Source organism: Miniopterus schreibersii, assembly GCF_964146895.1.
Source record: "Miniopterus schreibersii genome assembly, chromosome: 12".
NCBI classification, from domain to species: domain Eukaryota; kingdom Metazoa; phylum Chordata; class Mammalia; order Chiroptera; family Miniopteridae; genus Miniopterus; species Miniopterus schreibersii.
The window spans coordinates 58,095,870-58,111,209 of record NC_138112.1 but is presented as its reverse complement, the minus strand read 5'-3'; the positions used below and the strand labels follow the sequence as shown (position 1 = coordinate 58,111,209).

Sequence of the window (15,340 nt, the reverse complement as noted above, 5' to 3'; positions counted from 1 at the left end):
GAGATAACACAGTGATTCCCCAGTTTCCAGCTACTCTCAGCATTTTTATTTGCAATTTTGCCTCAATGTACACCACACACACACACACACACACACACACAATTTCTTTTCACCAACATGGTTTCTATATTCAAATGTAGAAATTGAAAACACAAATTCCCTCCTCTAAAAGTAAAAATTTTAAGTGAATTTTTTTATTTTCACAAGCATTTCACACTGTAAAACGCCTGTGAAATTTCTCCCCATTTAACTTTACAGCAAAGAGTGCACCTTAAATCAGAGAACATGGAATATAGAAAAATACCAGTGATTCTGGTCAGGTGGCCATATTTAACTAATTACTTTAAACAAAAAAAAATGGCAAGTCACTTGTCATGTTCTCCTCGTGACAATCCATCATACTAACTGTAGACTGCTTCTGTCCATATATTTCTTTTTCCTTCCTCTTTTCTCCTCTTTGTCGGTTTCGGTTGTGGCTCCTATATTGTGGGATTCACTCAACAAGTCAAACACCTCCCTCTCCTATACAATTCATATTCTTTTCTTAAAAATCAACCACCTATTAAAAGTTTTTAACTGTCTATGCCTATCCAAATGCTATGAAACCTTGAGGCAGGCCGTGTGTCAAACACTAAGTAGCTCACTGAGCAACAATGTAATGTAAGCTGTTTCTGAGCAACAATGTAACGTAAGCTGTTTCTGAGCAACAATGTAACGTAAGCTGTTTCTCCGCTTATAAAACAGGGACGGAGATGCCTGAGAGGTGCCCTGGGCTTCTTGGTTAACACTGTCCTGAGTTCACGGGAGAGCGTTTCTCCCCTGCCTCGCCTCAACCTCACGCCTGCAGCTCTCTTACCCTGGTCAGGTTATTTAACTTCTCTGGTAGTCTGAGCGTAAAGTTAAAGGCCTGCACTTGAAGCTGTCTATCATCTCTGACATTCTACTTTCCTCCAATTATGCTTGCTTTTTGTTCAATTACTATGTCAGCATATCTCATTACTTTTATCTTCCCTGTGGAATAAAAATTATTTTATTCTGTAATAACACTGATTTGTATCCTTTAATTGTCCGGTTTCTTGGATTTAAGGTAGGCAAAATCAATATATTTCAGGAGGAGTTTGCATTTGATTCTGCCTCAAGAACGGGCTGAGTAGCCTGTAATTGTGATTTCTTGGTGAACTTTTAAGAACTTGCGAGGGTGAGTATGGGGAGAATGTGGGGCGTGCTTATCCACAATCCAAAGTTGCTTCATCCTACTATCACGTATGTCCCTTAAGGGCAAGATCTATGTCTATGTCTGTGATTTTTTTCCCCATTTCTCACCATGACTGTACATAGCGGATACTCAATAAATATTGTCTACTATTTCTCATGTAGCTTCTATGCCGAGCACTTTGGTAGACTGGGACCTTGACTGGGGTCACTGCAAGTCTAACGCTCTCCTAGTGGTGGGGCAAGGCTCAGAGTTTTAAAACCCATTTCCAAATGTGTTGCTAACGTCTAGCTTCTTCAGGAGACAACTAACCCCTTCAGCAACAAACTGCCTATTTGGGGTGTTAGTAAAATGCAAAGGCTAAAACACTTGCCTAAGCCTACCCATGGTTTCTATGTTGCAGTTCTTATTTTATATTTACCATGGTGATACCCAGTATGTCCACTTGATGCAAGCTGGTGATACAGGAACGTCAAGCACCATAATCCTTACACAGCACCATAAGTAGGTTAGGGAACTAATCCAAGGCTCTTTTTCAGACAAAGAAAGAACTGTCAAGTAAGCAATTAGAAAAGATGAAGATGCTTTATTAAAAGATGGACCAACATTTCAAATGAGAATCAGCCAACAACTGAGCTACTTGTTGATTAAAAGAAAAAAAAAAAAAAATCAACCCTGAAAATATATCCTAAAATTTTGCAAAAAATGAAAATAGTCATTTATACAAATAAATTTACAGCATCATTACCATTAGACAAGATTTACTGAGTACACTTTTTATACCAGGTAGTTTATATCCATCAATCCTCACAATAAGGCAGGTATTGCTCCAGTTTCAGAGATAAGGAAACTGAACCTGAAAAAGGCCATCCAGCTAGAAAGCAGAAAAGCTGAGACTCAGATCCAGATCTGTGAACCTCTGGCCACTGCATTCTGTCATCTAAGCCACATGGAAGATGACTTAATGACCAACAATCATGGTCAAGTAAATTATGTTACATTTGCTTAATGGAATTTTAGGCAACTGTTAAAATTATAAAAGTTAAAATGAAGTATATACCTCATAGTATATGTGAAATAATGTTCTATTAAAGAGCTAAAACAAAATTTAAATATATTCTCATTATAAACTAGGTAAAAATGTGTATATATTTGAATAAATATTAGAGCACAAAAAAATTAAAAATTTTATGGTTAGGTGACAGGCTTAATAGATGGTATATATTTTTCTTGATGTAACTGTTTTTAATGAATTGTTTTTAAATTATGTCAGCTACAGTAATTAAGACCGTAGTATTGGTGAAAGAATAGGGGAATGGATCAATGGGACAGAACAGACAGCCCAGAAATAGACCTACACAAATACAGTTAACTGGCCTCTGACAAAGGAGCAAAGGCTATACAATGTAGCATAGACAGCCTTTTCAACAAATGATTCTGGAACAACTGGACATCCACATGCAAAAAAATTAACCTAACCACAGACCTTACACACTTCACAAAAATTAACTCAAAATGGACCACAGACCTAAATATAAAATGCAAACCGTAAAATTTCCTAGGAGATAACGTGGAAAAAACCCTACATGACTGTGGGTGTAGCGACAGCTCTTTAGATATAACACTAAAGGCATGATCCATGAAAGAAATAGTTGATAAGACAGACTTCATTAAAATTAAAAGCGTCTGCTCTGTGAAAGATACTGTGAAGAAAATGAAAAGACAAGCCACAGAATGAGTGAAAATATTTGCAAGAGACACATCTGATAGAGGACTGTTATCCAAAATACACAAGGAACTCTTAAAATCCAAAATAATAAAACAATACAACTTAAAGAATGGGCTAAAGACCTTAACAGACACCTCAACGAAGAAAGTATACAGATGACAAATAAGCACATGAAAAGATGCTCCACGCTGTGTGCCATCAGGGAAAGGCTAATTAAAACAATGAGGTACCACTGTACAAACATTTGAATGGCCAAAATCCAGGACACTGACAACATCTGACACTGGCAGGGACCTGCAGCCACAGGAGCTCTCATGCATGGCCGGCGGGCATGCAAAATCACACAGCCACTTTGGAAGACAGTTTGGCATTTTCTTACAAAACAAAACATACACTCACCACAGGACCCATCAATCACACTCCTTGGTATTTACCCAGAGGAGCTAGTAAAAACTTATGCCCACACAGAAACGTGCACAGGGCTGTTTATAGCAGCTTTATTCATAAAGGCCCAAACCTAGAAGCAACGGTGATGTCCTTCAGTAGTAAAGTGGATAAACTGTGGTCCATCTAGACAATGGAATATTATTTAGCACTAAAAAGAAATGAGCTATCAAGCCAGGAAAAGATACAGAGTAACCTTAAAAGCATGTCGCTAAATGAAAGCAGCCAATCCGAAAAGGCTACATGCTGTGTGATTCCAGCTCCAGGCATGCCTCATTTTATCGGGCTTCACTTTATCACTTTATTGCGCCTCACAAATGTTTCATTGTTTACAAATTGAAGGCAAATGGTCATTACAACACTCACTTTATTACTTACAAAACCACAATATCTCCAAGGTATGCCTGTATATGACATTCAGGAAAAGGCAAAACCATGGAAACAGTAAAAAGGGGGAGGCAGGTATGAACAGGCAGAGCACAGAATATTTTTAGGGTAGTGAACCTACATTTGTCCAAACCCATAGACTGTACCACACACCAAGAGTGAGCCCTGATATAAACTGGGTGATAATGATGTATCAGCGTAAATTCAGCTGTAACAAATGTACCTCTGGTGGGGGCGTGGATTATGGGGGAGGCTACGCATGAGTGTCACAGGAGGTATATGGGAAATCTCTGTAACTTCCACTCAATTTGCTGTGAACCTAAAACTGCTCTAAAAAATAAAGTCTGTTCAAAAATTAAGTCAATTCTTGCCACCTTGGTTCATTCTTCCTTTGATTGTGAAACTGTGGGGTGGGAGCGGGAGAGGCGACCAGCATAACCGGCTGAGCACTCTAAAGACATTACCTCTAATCCCTGCAACAACCTTTTGAGGTAAATATTTCTATTATCCCCATTTCAGAGCTGGGGAAAGAGGTTTAGGGATTAAGCTGACTCCACCTGGAAAATGGCCGAGCTGGCAGAGAAAACCAGGTCAGCTTGACTCCAAAGCCCACTGTCTCAGTCATTCCATTGTAAATACTACAGCTCCCCGGCGTAAGGCCAGCAGCAGACCTCCAACAATCAGAACTCCTTCTGAGCCTTACATTAGAGAAAACGAGACCGCCGAAGAACACAGTCAAAATGACTGGCAATGGTATTAGTGGTCTCTGCTTTAGGAAAAATAATTTCCCATTTAATTCATAATCGTATTTACTTAAGTCATAGCAATGATACTCCTTTTCTTCTGTGTTTTTCTAAAATGCTTTTACTAAAAATGTAAGGTTTCAACCAGATTTTTCTTTTGTCTTTACAGATGAACAGTGGACAGTTTCCACTGTTTGTCAGTAAGGAAATAGTTAAATCTTGAGGGTACACCCTGGTGGATATCTCCCTCACCCATCTGAAGAAAAGGAACAGTCACAGTCGGTTACTCCCGTTAGACCAGCGTTCGCCTGAACATCTGTAGGCACCATACACGGTCTCTTCACCGCCCGCCTTCTGCTGCCACGGTCAGAGCGGGCAGTCAGTGCATCTGCCCAAGGGCTGCTGACATTTTACACCTGGTTTAGCGGCAAAGATTCAGAGAGGGGTGAGCAGCCCCTCTGGCATTCAGGTAGGTCCAAAACCTTCATTTCTACCAAAGCTAGCATGTTAGCTAACAGGTGGGCTGGCTGTCCGGATGGGGAAGAGGTGATGTCGAATTTGGAAACCCTGGGGCTTTTCTGGTTTCAAGCTGCTGCAAGGATTTAATTCCTGTGGCATCAGAGCCCGTGTATTAGTCTTAGTGCATATACGCTCCTCTGGCCTAAGTGCCAGAATGAAGACCTAATTTTGGTTTTACTGCCAGCAACAACAACAAATATATCAAATAACATTTGTCTCAAATCTGATTAACCGCACAAGACATGGTTAATTCGTGCACCAAACGACTGCAGTTACATGAGGTTACCTATTTGGAAGCAATCAGGAAAACACTGGCAACACTGATCAGTAAGTTTTCATGCCTCAGAGTAAAGTGGTTTTCTTTGAAAGAATAAAGGGTCAGTTCAGACACAGGAAACTACAAACCCAGACTCACACTTTAGCCCTCTCTCGATTCTCAGCTATGCCCCAGCTTCACAGTGCATAAATGAAAATCTCCCTGCCGAGAACCGTCAGCATGGGGTTGGGAAAACTGTATGAATTTATTGGGCCTATGTTCTGTCTTTTAAAAAGAATCTTTAATGTGTTGACTTTGAAACTTCCTTCAGTGGAAGAACAGTGTCGTCTTTTCAAAATCTGCCTGTTTTTATCTAGCCTATTTAAAGAAAGTGTATTATTTTAATTCTAGCATAACTTTTTAAAAGCTCTTACCAAAAAAGGTGTGACTAATATAGTCATATTAAAACCATGGAGAATATATACAATAGTCTACTCTAGTGAAAATATATTTAAGTTAATAAAGCAAAATTTCAAAAACTAAATAAATATTGCAAAATACTGTGAAAACACCTTCAGTTGTTCCTGTTTGTTCTTTGAATACCTAAGACATCTGGTCATGGTTTAATAAGAGGCATCTAAAATTGAGTACACTAATATTTGAACTGTGTTACAGGAGGGAATAACTCAATCTTAACAGTAATAAATGTAAGCACTGTTTTTAGGTCCCTGAAATTATGAGGTGTGCCAATAGCAGAGCATGAAAGGGAGGACAAGTCAGAAATCTTTAGGCATCCGAACAAAGCTACAAAAAAATGGGTAATATTTCTTACGTCTTACACAAGAAAATCTTTCTGTTTAATCTATGATAATCATGTTTTCACTTATGAGAAGTCAATAGCCCTGTGACAACCTTAGCATGAAGCCAACAGGCTACAATGAAAACACTTTTTTAAGGCCTGCTGTTTAACAGCCCGTGTTCTTGCATGTTCACCCTGGACGGGTTGCTTTGTATCCCAATAACAGTCTTCATCAGTGTTTAAAACAAACAGGCTTTGGCTTCAGCATGCCCTCCACCCACAAGTGGACAACTCTCTGAAAATCACTGCACAGCATGCTGGGTGTAATCACTCATGGTTTGCATTTACTGAATTGGGGGTCAACGGTGTTCCCTTTTAGTTCCTATGGAGAGCATTTTCTCAGCTGCACAGATGCCTTCTCTTATGCATACTTGGATAGGCCGCAAATAAAGAAAACACTTGCCCATGTTATTTCAAAAGCAGGGCAAGCTGCTGAACCTACAAACCACTACAGTCCGAGGAAGAGGGAGGACTGCTTTCAAAACTTCAGTAATAGTCTGTCTCATTCACCATTTCCCACTTGGTTTAATAACCCACAACATGATTATTAAAATATCACACCTTGCCCAGCCAGATGTGGCTCAGCGGCTGAGCATCGACCTAGGATCCAGGAGATCGGGGTTCGATTCCCGGTCAGGGCACATGCCCGGGTTGCAGACTGCAGCCGATCAATGACTCTCCATTGTTGATGTTTCTCTCTCTCTCTCTCTCCCCCTCTCCCTCTCCCTTCCTCTCTCTGAAATCAATAAAAAGATATATTTTTAAAAAATAAAAATAATAAAAAATATCACACCTTGAGGATTCTCCCAACAAAAACTGACAGGTAGAAAAGAATATTTACCAAATAATTACATCTATCTACAGAAGTGCTTCAAGGCAAAAAGCCCCACCAACGTCTCATTAGACTGACCATAGATCCTAGATGGTCCAAGGAACTTTTGCAGGGGGATAAAAATAAATTATAGTATTAACACTTATTGACTACTTATTATGTGCCAGGCACTGTGCTTTGAGATTTACACAGACAGGGATTTACATTAGCCCATTTATTCTTCAAAACAACCCAATGAATAGGTACTAATATTATCCCCATTTTACAGATATGAAAAAACAGAGAGAAAACAACTTGTCCAAGATGGTAACAGAGCAACTAAGTTTTAGAGCCCAGACTTGGACTCAGACTATTCAATTTATGTCTGCATATTTAATGAGGGGTTACAGAAATGGTAACAAGAAGAATGAATTATTTCCTGTTATGTAAATTGAACACACCACTAGCACCTCCATTGTATATGGTTATCCAATTCTCATTAGCCTAAAAAAATTATCAGTCTATACCTACTGACCAGATTCCCAGATCCTAAAGCCCTTCTAATCATCTCCAACATTATAAATATCATCTGCCACAACCAGCAGGTAATTGTGTACCAACAACCTTCCTTTGATAAGTTCAAGCATCATCATAACAACTATCACTTCCCGTGTGCCAAGCCCTGTTCTAAGTCCTTTACATGTGTTAATTTATTAATCATAACTTACATCAACCAATGAAGTAAGCAAAATTATTATCTCATTTTACAGATGAGGAAACTGAAGCAGAGAGAGGCTCAATTACTAGCCCAGGTTCATGTATTTAGTAAGTGACAGAGCCAGGATTTGAATGCAGCCAATCAGCCCTCAGAGTCCATACTCTCAGCCACTGTTTTATGAAACATATTAACAATTTACCCTTAAAAGTCAAGGAATCTGTGCTATTTTGTTTCCTTTATCCTTTTAGTGCCCAGGACTTCCGCTCTGCAAACAGTGAGGGTGCTTCTCATTGAGGCTCAGGACATCTCTCTAAGGTAAGTGATAATAATAAAAATTAAAATTAATCAAGCGTACTTCCTCTAGTAAATACCTTATTTAGAACACACTATAAATATTAAATCCTAACTAATTCTGGCACCTCCTCGCTTCGCGCCTGCTTACTACAGAGCTACTAAAGAGTTAGTTCAAATGTCTGGGGAGGGGAGGGGCGGCGAGAAGTGAGAGGGAAGGGGAGTGCGAGGGAGAGCGGTTTGGGAATCTCCTCGGCTCCGCTCAAAAGCACCCTAAACACCGGAGCAGGAGCAGCTGAGAAAACAACGGGCCTTGGACGCGGCGCTCACTGAAGCCCCGTTGCTGTATTTTCATTACTAATACCGCAGCGGTGAAAGTCATTATCGGGCCGCTTCCCCCTGCGCTCCAGGTACGCCGAGGCTCAGCTTTCAGTTCTGCAAAACCGCCGCGGCCCGTCTCGCCTCGGTGCCCCCGGAGCCCCCGCGCCCCAGCAGCCTCAGGTCGCTCGGGGTGCAACTGCGAGCGGAGCGCACGGCCGCGGGCGGGAGTCTGCGAGGCCGCCGGCCGGGCGTCGCCGGGCGCCGGTTTCCAGGCAACGCGCTCGGGCAGAAGCCAGCAGTTTAATAAGAGTCCCGGGGGAAGCCCCGGCAGCACCCGGGCCGCGGGCTGCCTGAAGCCCCCATCCCCGGTGCTGCCGACCTCGCGAGACCCGGAGGCTGGGTCTGCGTTCCCCACTCTCACCTCCCGTTCCCCAGTTCTCCGCGTTGGCTCCCCTCTAGTCACTTCGCACTTTTGACATCCCCATTCGGAGAAACAGCCTGAGAACCTCCTCACCTGGAGCAACAAAAACTATCGCAGCCTCACATCCCATAGAGAACTGATTCCTGGGAAGTGTAGTTCTCTCCGACGTCAGGAAGTGAGTCCTTAAGAAAAAAGGACTACAATTCCCAGAAATCTAAGGGGGGACGGTCCGTGTCTGAAACTCGTCCCAGCTGCTTGCATTGTATTCGACGGGAAGGTTCTGTGGCTCTTTGCTTACCTAACTACCTGGAGTTTGCTAATTCAGTCCCACGACAAACTTGTGGGAGAACTTTTTTTTAAAACATGCTTTCTGCATGTGAGGGGTAAACACAGTGATTTATATAAAGAGATATAGTAAGTTAAAATTTTTTTTAATTCTTTCAGATAAAAGATCTATCCACCATCAGAAAACATGTCACTACAGATGATTACAGTCAGTAATAATGTAGCCTTAATTCAACCGGGCTTCTCACTAATGAATTTCGATGGGCAAGTTTTCTTCTTTGGCCAAAAAGGCTGGCCCAAGAGGTCCTGCCCCACCGGAGTCTTCCATTTTGATGTAAAACATAACCATCTGAAGCTGAAGCCTGCGGTTTTCTCTAAGGATTCCTGCTACCTCCCTCCCCTTCGCTACCCAGCCACTTGCACATTCAGAGATGGTTTGGATTCTGAAAAGCAGCAATACATTATCCATGGAGGGAAAACACCAAACAATGAGCTCTCGGATAAGATTTATGTCATGTCCGTCGTGAGCAAGAACAACAAAAAAGTTACTTTTCGCTGCACTGAGAAAGACTTGGTAGGAGACGTTCCCGAAGCCAGGTACGGTCACTCCATTGACGTGGTGTACAGCCGAGGGAGGAGCATGGGTGTCGTCTTCGGAGGACGATCGTACATATCCTCCGCCCAGAGGACCACAGAGAAATGGAACAGCGTAGCTGACTGCCTGCCCCACGTTTTCTTGGTGGATTTTGAATTTGGGTGTTCTACAGCGTACAGCCTCCCAGAACTTCAGGATGGGCTATCTTTTCATGTCTCCATCTCCAGAAATGATACCATTTACATTTTAGGAGGACATTCACTTGCCAATAACATCCGCCCTGCCAACCTCTACAGAATAAGGGTTGATCTCCCCCTGGGTAGCCCAGCTGTGAACTGCACAGTTTTGCCAGGAGGAATCTCTGTGTCCAGTGCAATCCTGACTCAGACAAGCAGTGATGAATTTGTTCTTGTGGGTGGCTATCAGCTTGACAATCAAAAAAGAATGGTCTGCAACGTCATCTCTTTTGAAGACAACAAGATAGAAATTCGTGAGATGGAGACCCCAGATTGGACCCCAGATATTAAGCACAGCAAAATATGGTTTGGAAACAGCATGGGAAATGGAACTGTCTTCCTTGGTATCCCAGGAGACAATAAACAGGCTGTTTCAGAAACATACTATTTCTACATGTTGAAATGTGCTGAAGACGACCTGAATGAAGAGCAGAAAACACTCACAAATAGTCAGACGTCCACCGAAGACCCAGGGGACTCCACTCCCTTTGAAGACTCAGAAGAATTCTGTTTCAGTGCAGAAGCTACTAGTTTCGACGGTGACGATGAATTTGACACCTATAATGAAGACGACGAGGAAGATGAGTCTGTCACCGGCTACTGGATTACATGCTGCTCTGCGTGTGATGTGGACATCAACACGTGGGTACCGTTCTATTCAACGGAGCTCAACAAACCGGCCATGATCTATTGCTCTCACGGAGACGGGCACTGGGTCCACGCCCAGTGCATGGACCTGGCCGAACGCACGCTCATCCAGCTGTCAGAAGGAAGCAACAAGTATTACTGCAATGACCACGTGCAGATAGCGAGAGCATTGCACACCCCAAAACGAGCTCTGCCCTTGAAAAAGCCTCCCCTGAAATCCCTCCACAAGAAGGGTTCTGGGAAGATTCTTACTCCTGCCAAGAAATCTTTTCTTAGAAGGTTGTTCGATTAGTTTCGCAAAAGCCTCTGGATTCAAGTGTATCAAATTTTTAAACCTGTTTTAAAGAATCGTCGCCTGGCCGGGCGTGGCTCAGCGGTTGAGCGTCTTCGACTTAGGATCCAGGCAATCGGGGTTCGATTCCCGGTCAGGGCACAAGCCCGGATTGTGGGCTGCAGCCGATCAGTGACTCTCTCATCATTGATGTTTCTGTCTCTCTCTCTCCTTTCCTCTCTCTGAAATCAATAAAGATATTAAAAAAAAAAAAAAGAATCGTAACAATGATAAAATTATATTCCTATTTTCATTTATTGAAAATGTTTGCGTTTTGGTTAGATGAATTCAGTGCCAGTATAAAGTGCTTATAATACAATGCTAAATACCTGAAAATATTTTACTCAAAGGTATCTTAAATGAAAATTTCTGATCTGAATTTTTTCATCCAAGGAATCTTAAATACAGAAGTAGTAATAATAAGGTAGATAGACTCCACTGACATGAATAAATAGAAAAGGAATCTGCATCGTTTGTTACATTTTTATCAAGCTATCTGCTCGCACTGTCTTCGAAGGATCCCCCATCATATGGTGAACAAATGATGAACCAGAGCCGGTCGCTCGAACTGATTCTCCGAGAGATTTAGTGAAAACAAGTCCACTGATGCTTAGCACTCTGAAAAAAAAAAGCGAGTGAGCACACACCAAAAAAAGGGACCAAAAAATAAATCTCGCAGAGAATAATTGTATTATTTCCCTGAATAATGAAAGTTTAAAGGATTCCCTACAGTTAACAGGTAGAAGATTTCAAACAGGGGAAAATAAATTTGTGTTTATGTCTAGTTAACATGGGGAGGTTGCTGCCAGTGAAAATTATAAAATTGGTGAGCTTGCTAAGGTTCCATTAAATACTTTCTAGAATGAAACTTAAAAGGACTGTTAATTTTGAGGCTTTGAGACATCAGTTGATAATTAGATGACCTTAGAAACAAGTATCTTCCCCCCTGAAGTTTTTTTCTGGAAAAGCATTTTACCTGATCCCAGGAGCCTAAGCCCCCTAACCTCTTACCCACCAGTCTTCCCTGAGAGCCCACAATGTGCAGGGTATTATTGCAAAATTTAGAAAAACATGAACCGTACAAAAGATAAAACCCTGGAACCCAAGTTCTTCCGCTAACAGTTCCATGTCTTAGATTCTAAAATTAACTTGAATAAATTCATTTATGTTCAATATGTTCCATGAATGTTGTTCGGTGAATATGCCTTTTGAACAATTTGCATTGTTTTGATTTTGTTGTTGTTTCTGTCACCTACATGAAACTAATAAAATATTAAAATGCCTTCTGTTTATATTGACTTACTCCAATTATTAACATTCACAGTTACCCTTAATTAAGAGAAAAATTATACTATTTCATTTTCTCAGGATCCATGTAATTTCTTTTCTATCTATGAGTAGAAACTGGCATAAGTTAGAGCTGAAATATCCTTCCCAGTTCCAAAGAATGATTCCTTCTGGAGGTATGTTAAGGCAGGAAATCATTCAAACCCATGAAGGGTTTTTGCGAGTTCGTTTGATCCAAACTGTCGACAATTGCTGGGTTGAGATAATGCTCCGGAGAATGGCAGTTTTGCACTTTGTTTTATACATTACAATCAAAAGAGGAGATGTAAGTGGGTTACATGAAATTCATTGGTGATAGATTAGGGAGGCGGGAGAAAGCAAAGGGGGGGCCTCTGGGATTGGATAAAAAGTAAAGTGGTAGACACACACTTCTTTTACTTAGGTGGGTGCAGGATAGTTAACAGTCAACAATTAACTCAATAACAATGAGGGGATTTGTGGCCTCCAAAGAGCAGAACCTGTGCTTGGGGGGGAGGAAAATTACTTTGACTTTGACATTCCAATGATATGTTATTTAGATGCAAAAAGACAATCGACAGGCTTAGTTAGGGTGAAAATTAACCTTTGTTAGGGAAGATACCAGCCTAGGACATGACTGCCCAAAATAAATGGGTCTTTAGTTAAAAGGTTTTCATTTCAGGCCGGCCTTTGTGGTTATTTTAGGTCTCTGAATTTGCAAGGCTGCCACGCGGGCTTTCCCTGAGCTTGTCAGGTTTAGCATGTGGCCCCTTGTCCACAGGTAGGTAAATACTCTTATCTTAATTTGTCTACAGTGACTAACTAAAAAATTATTACCATATTTGTTTTTTAGTCAGTGAGATCAAGATACGATAATCCAAGTGATTTAATTCTGAACTCGCTGGACTCCATAATCAAGCTGAGCTCTCATCAGCATAGCTGCTTTTGCAGTGTACGTGTGTGGGAGTGGGGGAGGCAGGGGGTAATGTGTTTCAGGAGCAGTACTTTGGTTTCACTTACCATATATTTGAGTAAAAATAGGACTTTTTAAGTCATCTCACCAGTGAGTTCATCAGGTGCAACTTTAAGGTGACGAGGCTTCTTTTCCGCTAAGCATGCGCAAACATCCAAATGAACCACTTAGAAGGAGAGTGCTCATCTTCCCAACAACGCACGGCTTTGGCCTAAGACATTCCTAGGCTCACAGTTCAGTCACTTTCAGAGCCTATGGCTCATTCCTTTGAAGATATCTAACAGTTGTTCCTACCCCTTGCTTAGAGATGGAGTTGGTTTCTGGAAACCAGCGCCGTCCACGGCCTAGTATGGTGGAATTCTCAGGATTATATCAGCACTTTAGGTCAAAAGGAAGTCAGAGTACAAGCTAACAGTGGAGTTTATGATTTCGCTCATTAATTGGTTCTAAGGTAAGTCCCAAACTGTTTCCACAAGAATAATATCAATAAAAAGTGTAAGGCATTCCAAGGCGACTGTTTTAAGGGACTACACTCACCTACAAGTACAAGTGAGTTTCATATATTAGGAGAAGGGAAAGAGTAATTAGAAAGAAATCGTTGGTCTAAAAGTTCTGGGGTGACATGAGCATGTTGTCGGGAGGTTAGTCTGCTCAAAACACAGCCAGCAAGGGGGTGGGGAGTGACATGAGCGTGGGGAGATGAGCGGGGGCCAAGGCTCCCAGTTTTTCATCAGTAAAATAAAATCACATACGAGTTCATATCGTTTGGACCTGTCTCCTCCTGTTTACCTTTGTTTCACTGCTCCCTGCACACTTTGTGTTCAATCTCCAAAAATGCTGAACTAACAGCATTTCTAGTGAGCACCCCTGGTTGTTTCATCACTCGGGGTCTGTGAGCAGCCCATTCCCTCCGCAGGACTTACCTTCCCTCTTGCACTTTGTAACTCCTGTTAATACCCTAGTCCACCGGGCCCACTCCTACCCACCCTTTCCATGCCAGTCCGAACAGCTGCTCGGCCAGGAGGCCTTCCCTGCACCCCACCTCCACCCACTCCTTATAACTGTAGTGCTCACAGGTCTCTGCGTCTATATTCAAGAGCACAAGAAATAAAACTGTATTTTTCTATAACTCAAGTCACATTATGTTCTGCATTCCTTTGGCTATGGGTCAAAATTTTAATTTGTGTAAATTTAGGTTCTCTGTCTTCACCTAACTTTGTAGCCAGGTTCCAGGGAGAAATTTACCGCTGAGCTATCAAGAGGGAGGTGGGAGAGAAGCAGCCATCCCATAGGGCCATCGTTCCTCCCCTCTAGCTTCTGCTATAACATCCAGACTCCACCTGGCCTGACGTTACCAGCTTGAAGATGACTCCGAGTTGCACCTCAGCCTTAACCACAGTTGTCTTTAGATCCAGCTCTTTCTCTCTCGGCTGTTTTCAGAGTCCAGTGCAGGGTTTCATTATTAGGTTATCCACCTGAGTGACTCTTCTCCAAGATGTGTCTCAGGGAATCAGGCTTTTTCTACTCAGCAGCTCTGACCATCTTTTCCGTTATTGTGTGTCCTCAAGACCTCAGATACAAAGGAAAGAAAGAGCATGGAGAAGGCACACCTACTTGTGAATGTTTTAGCCTGCAAGGGATCCATCGTTTCCTCTGACATGCCATGGCCAAAAGCTGGACACATGGCCCCCATCTAGATTCAGGGGGACTGGGAAATACAGTTTTAGCTGTGTGCCCAGAAAAGAGAGATAGATGTTGTGAACACTGAGCCAATATCTGGTATAGTATGTATTTAAACATCCAGATGCAATAGGCCACTCACCTTAAAAAGTAGTGAAAGGTACTAATATAGTTCTTAAACTGGAAACAAAACCACATGCTCTGCATACCCAGCGCTACTGTGTGTATTATCTTGTCCTTAGACTATTTAAACAACCTCCTAACTGGTCTCCCTGCCTCCACCATGGCCTCCTCCAATCATCTGAGACCACAGCAATCATCCCAAAATAAAAATTTGCTGTTGGGTAGATGATAACTCCCCAGCGATTCCCCAGGTCCCATAGGTATGACCTGATTCCCTAGGCCCATCCCTCCACTCCCATGACCATCTTGCACTTGATAATCCATCAAAACTGAACTTCCCCCCCTCTGGAAAATCCTTTCCTCTGGTCAATAACTATCATTCTTCAAGATTTAGTTCAACCTTGAAGTTCTCTGTGAAGCCTTCAGCCCAAACAGAGTGACACAGTCGCCTT

The 15,340-nt window shown here is 42.0% G+C and overlaps 2 protein-coding genes across 7 annotated transcripts in view; one reads left to right on the top strand and one right to left on the bottom strand.

Moving 5' to 3' along the window:
• The window catches only part of IFTAP (intraflagellar transport associated protein), a 49,358-nt gene extending 40,501 nt beyond the window's left edge, over window positions 1-8,857 (bottom strand). The window contains exons 1-2 of one of the 6 annotated variants that reach the window (XM_081155616.1): window positions 8,806-8,857; window positions 7,879-7,989 (exon numbers count right to left, since the gene is read on the bottom strand). Coding sequence is in view for 2 of the 6 variants with exons in the window: in XM_081155614.1 (XP_081011740.1) it covers window positions 8,806-8,842 (37 nt within the window). In the remaining 4 variants the exon portion in view is untranslated. Of the gene's footprint in view, window positions 1-6,711; window positions 6,791-7,878; window positions 7,990-8,712 lie in introns of those variants that run through there. The other 5 variants (XM_081155617.1, XM_081155618.1, XM_081155614.1 and 2 more) reach the window with 5 other exon arrangements.
• On the top strand, window positions 7,930-10,828 carry RAG2 (recombination activating 2). The gene is made up of 2 exons (XM_081155613.1): window positions 7,930-7,994; window positions 9,157-10,828. The coding sequence occupies exon 2, from the start codon at window positions 9,185-9,187 to the stop codon at window positions 10,766-10,768; it is 1,584 nt and encodes a 527-aa protein (XP_081011739.1). The 5' UTR covers window positions 7,930-7,994; window positions 9,157-9,184; the 3' UTR covers window positions 10,769-10,828.
• The last annotated feature ends 4,512 nt before the right edge of the window (window positions 10,829-15,340 follow it).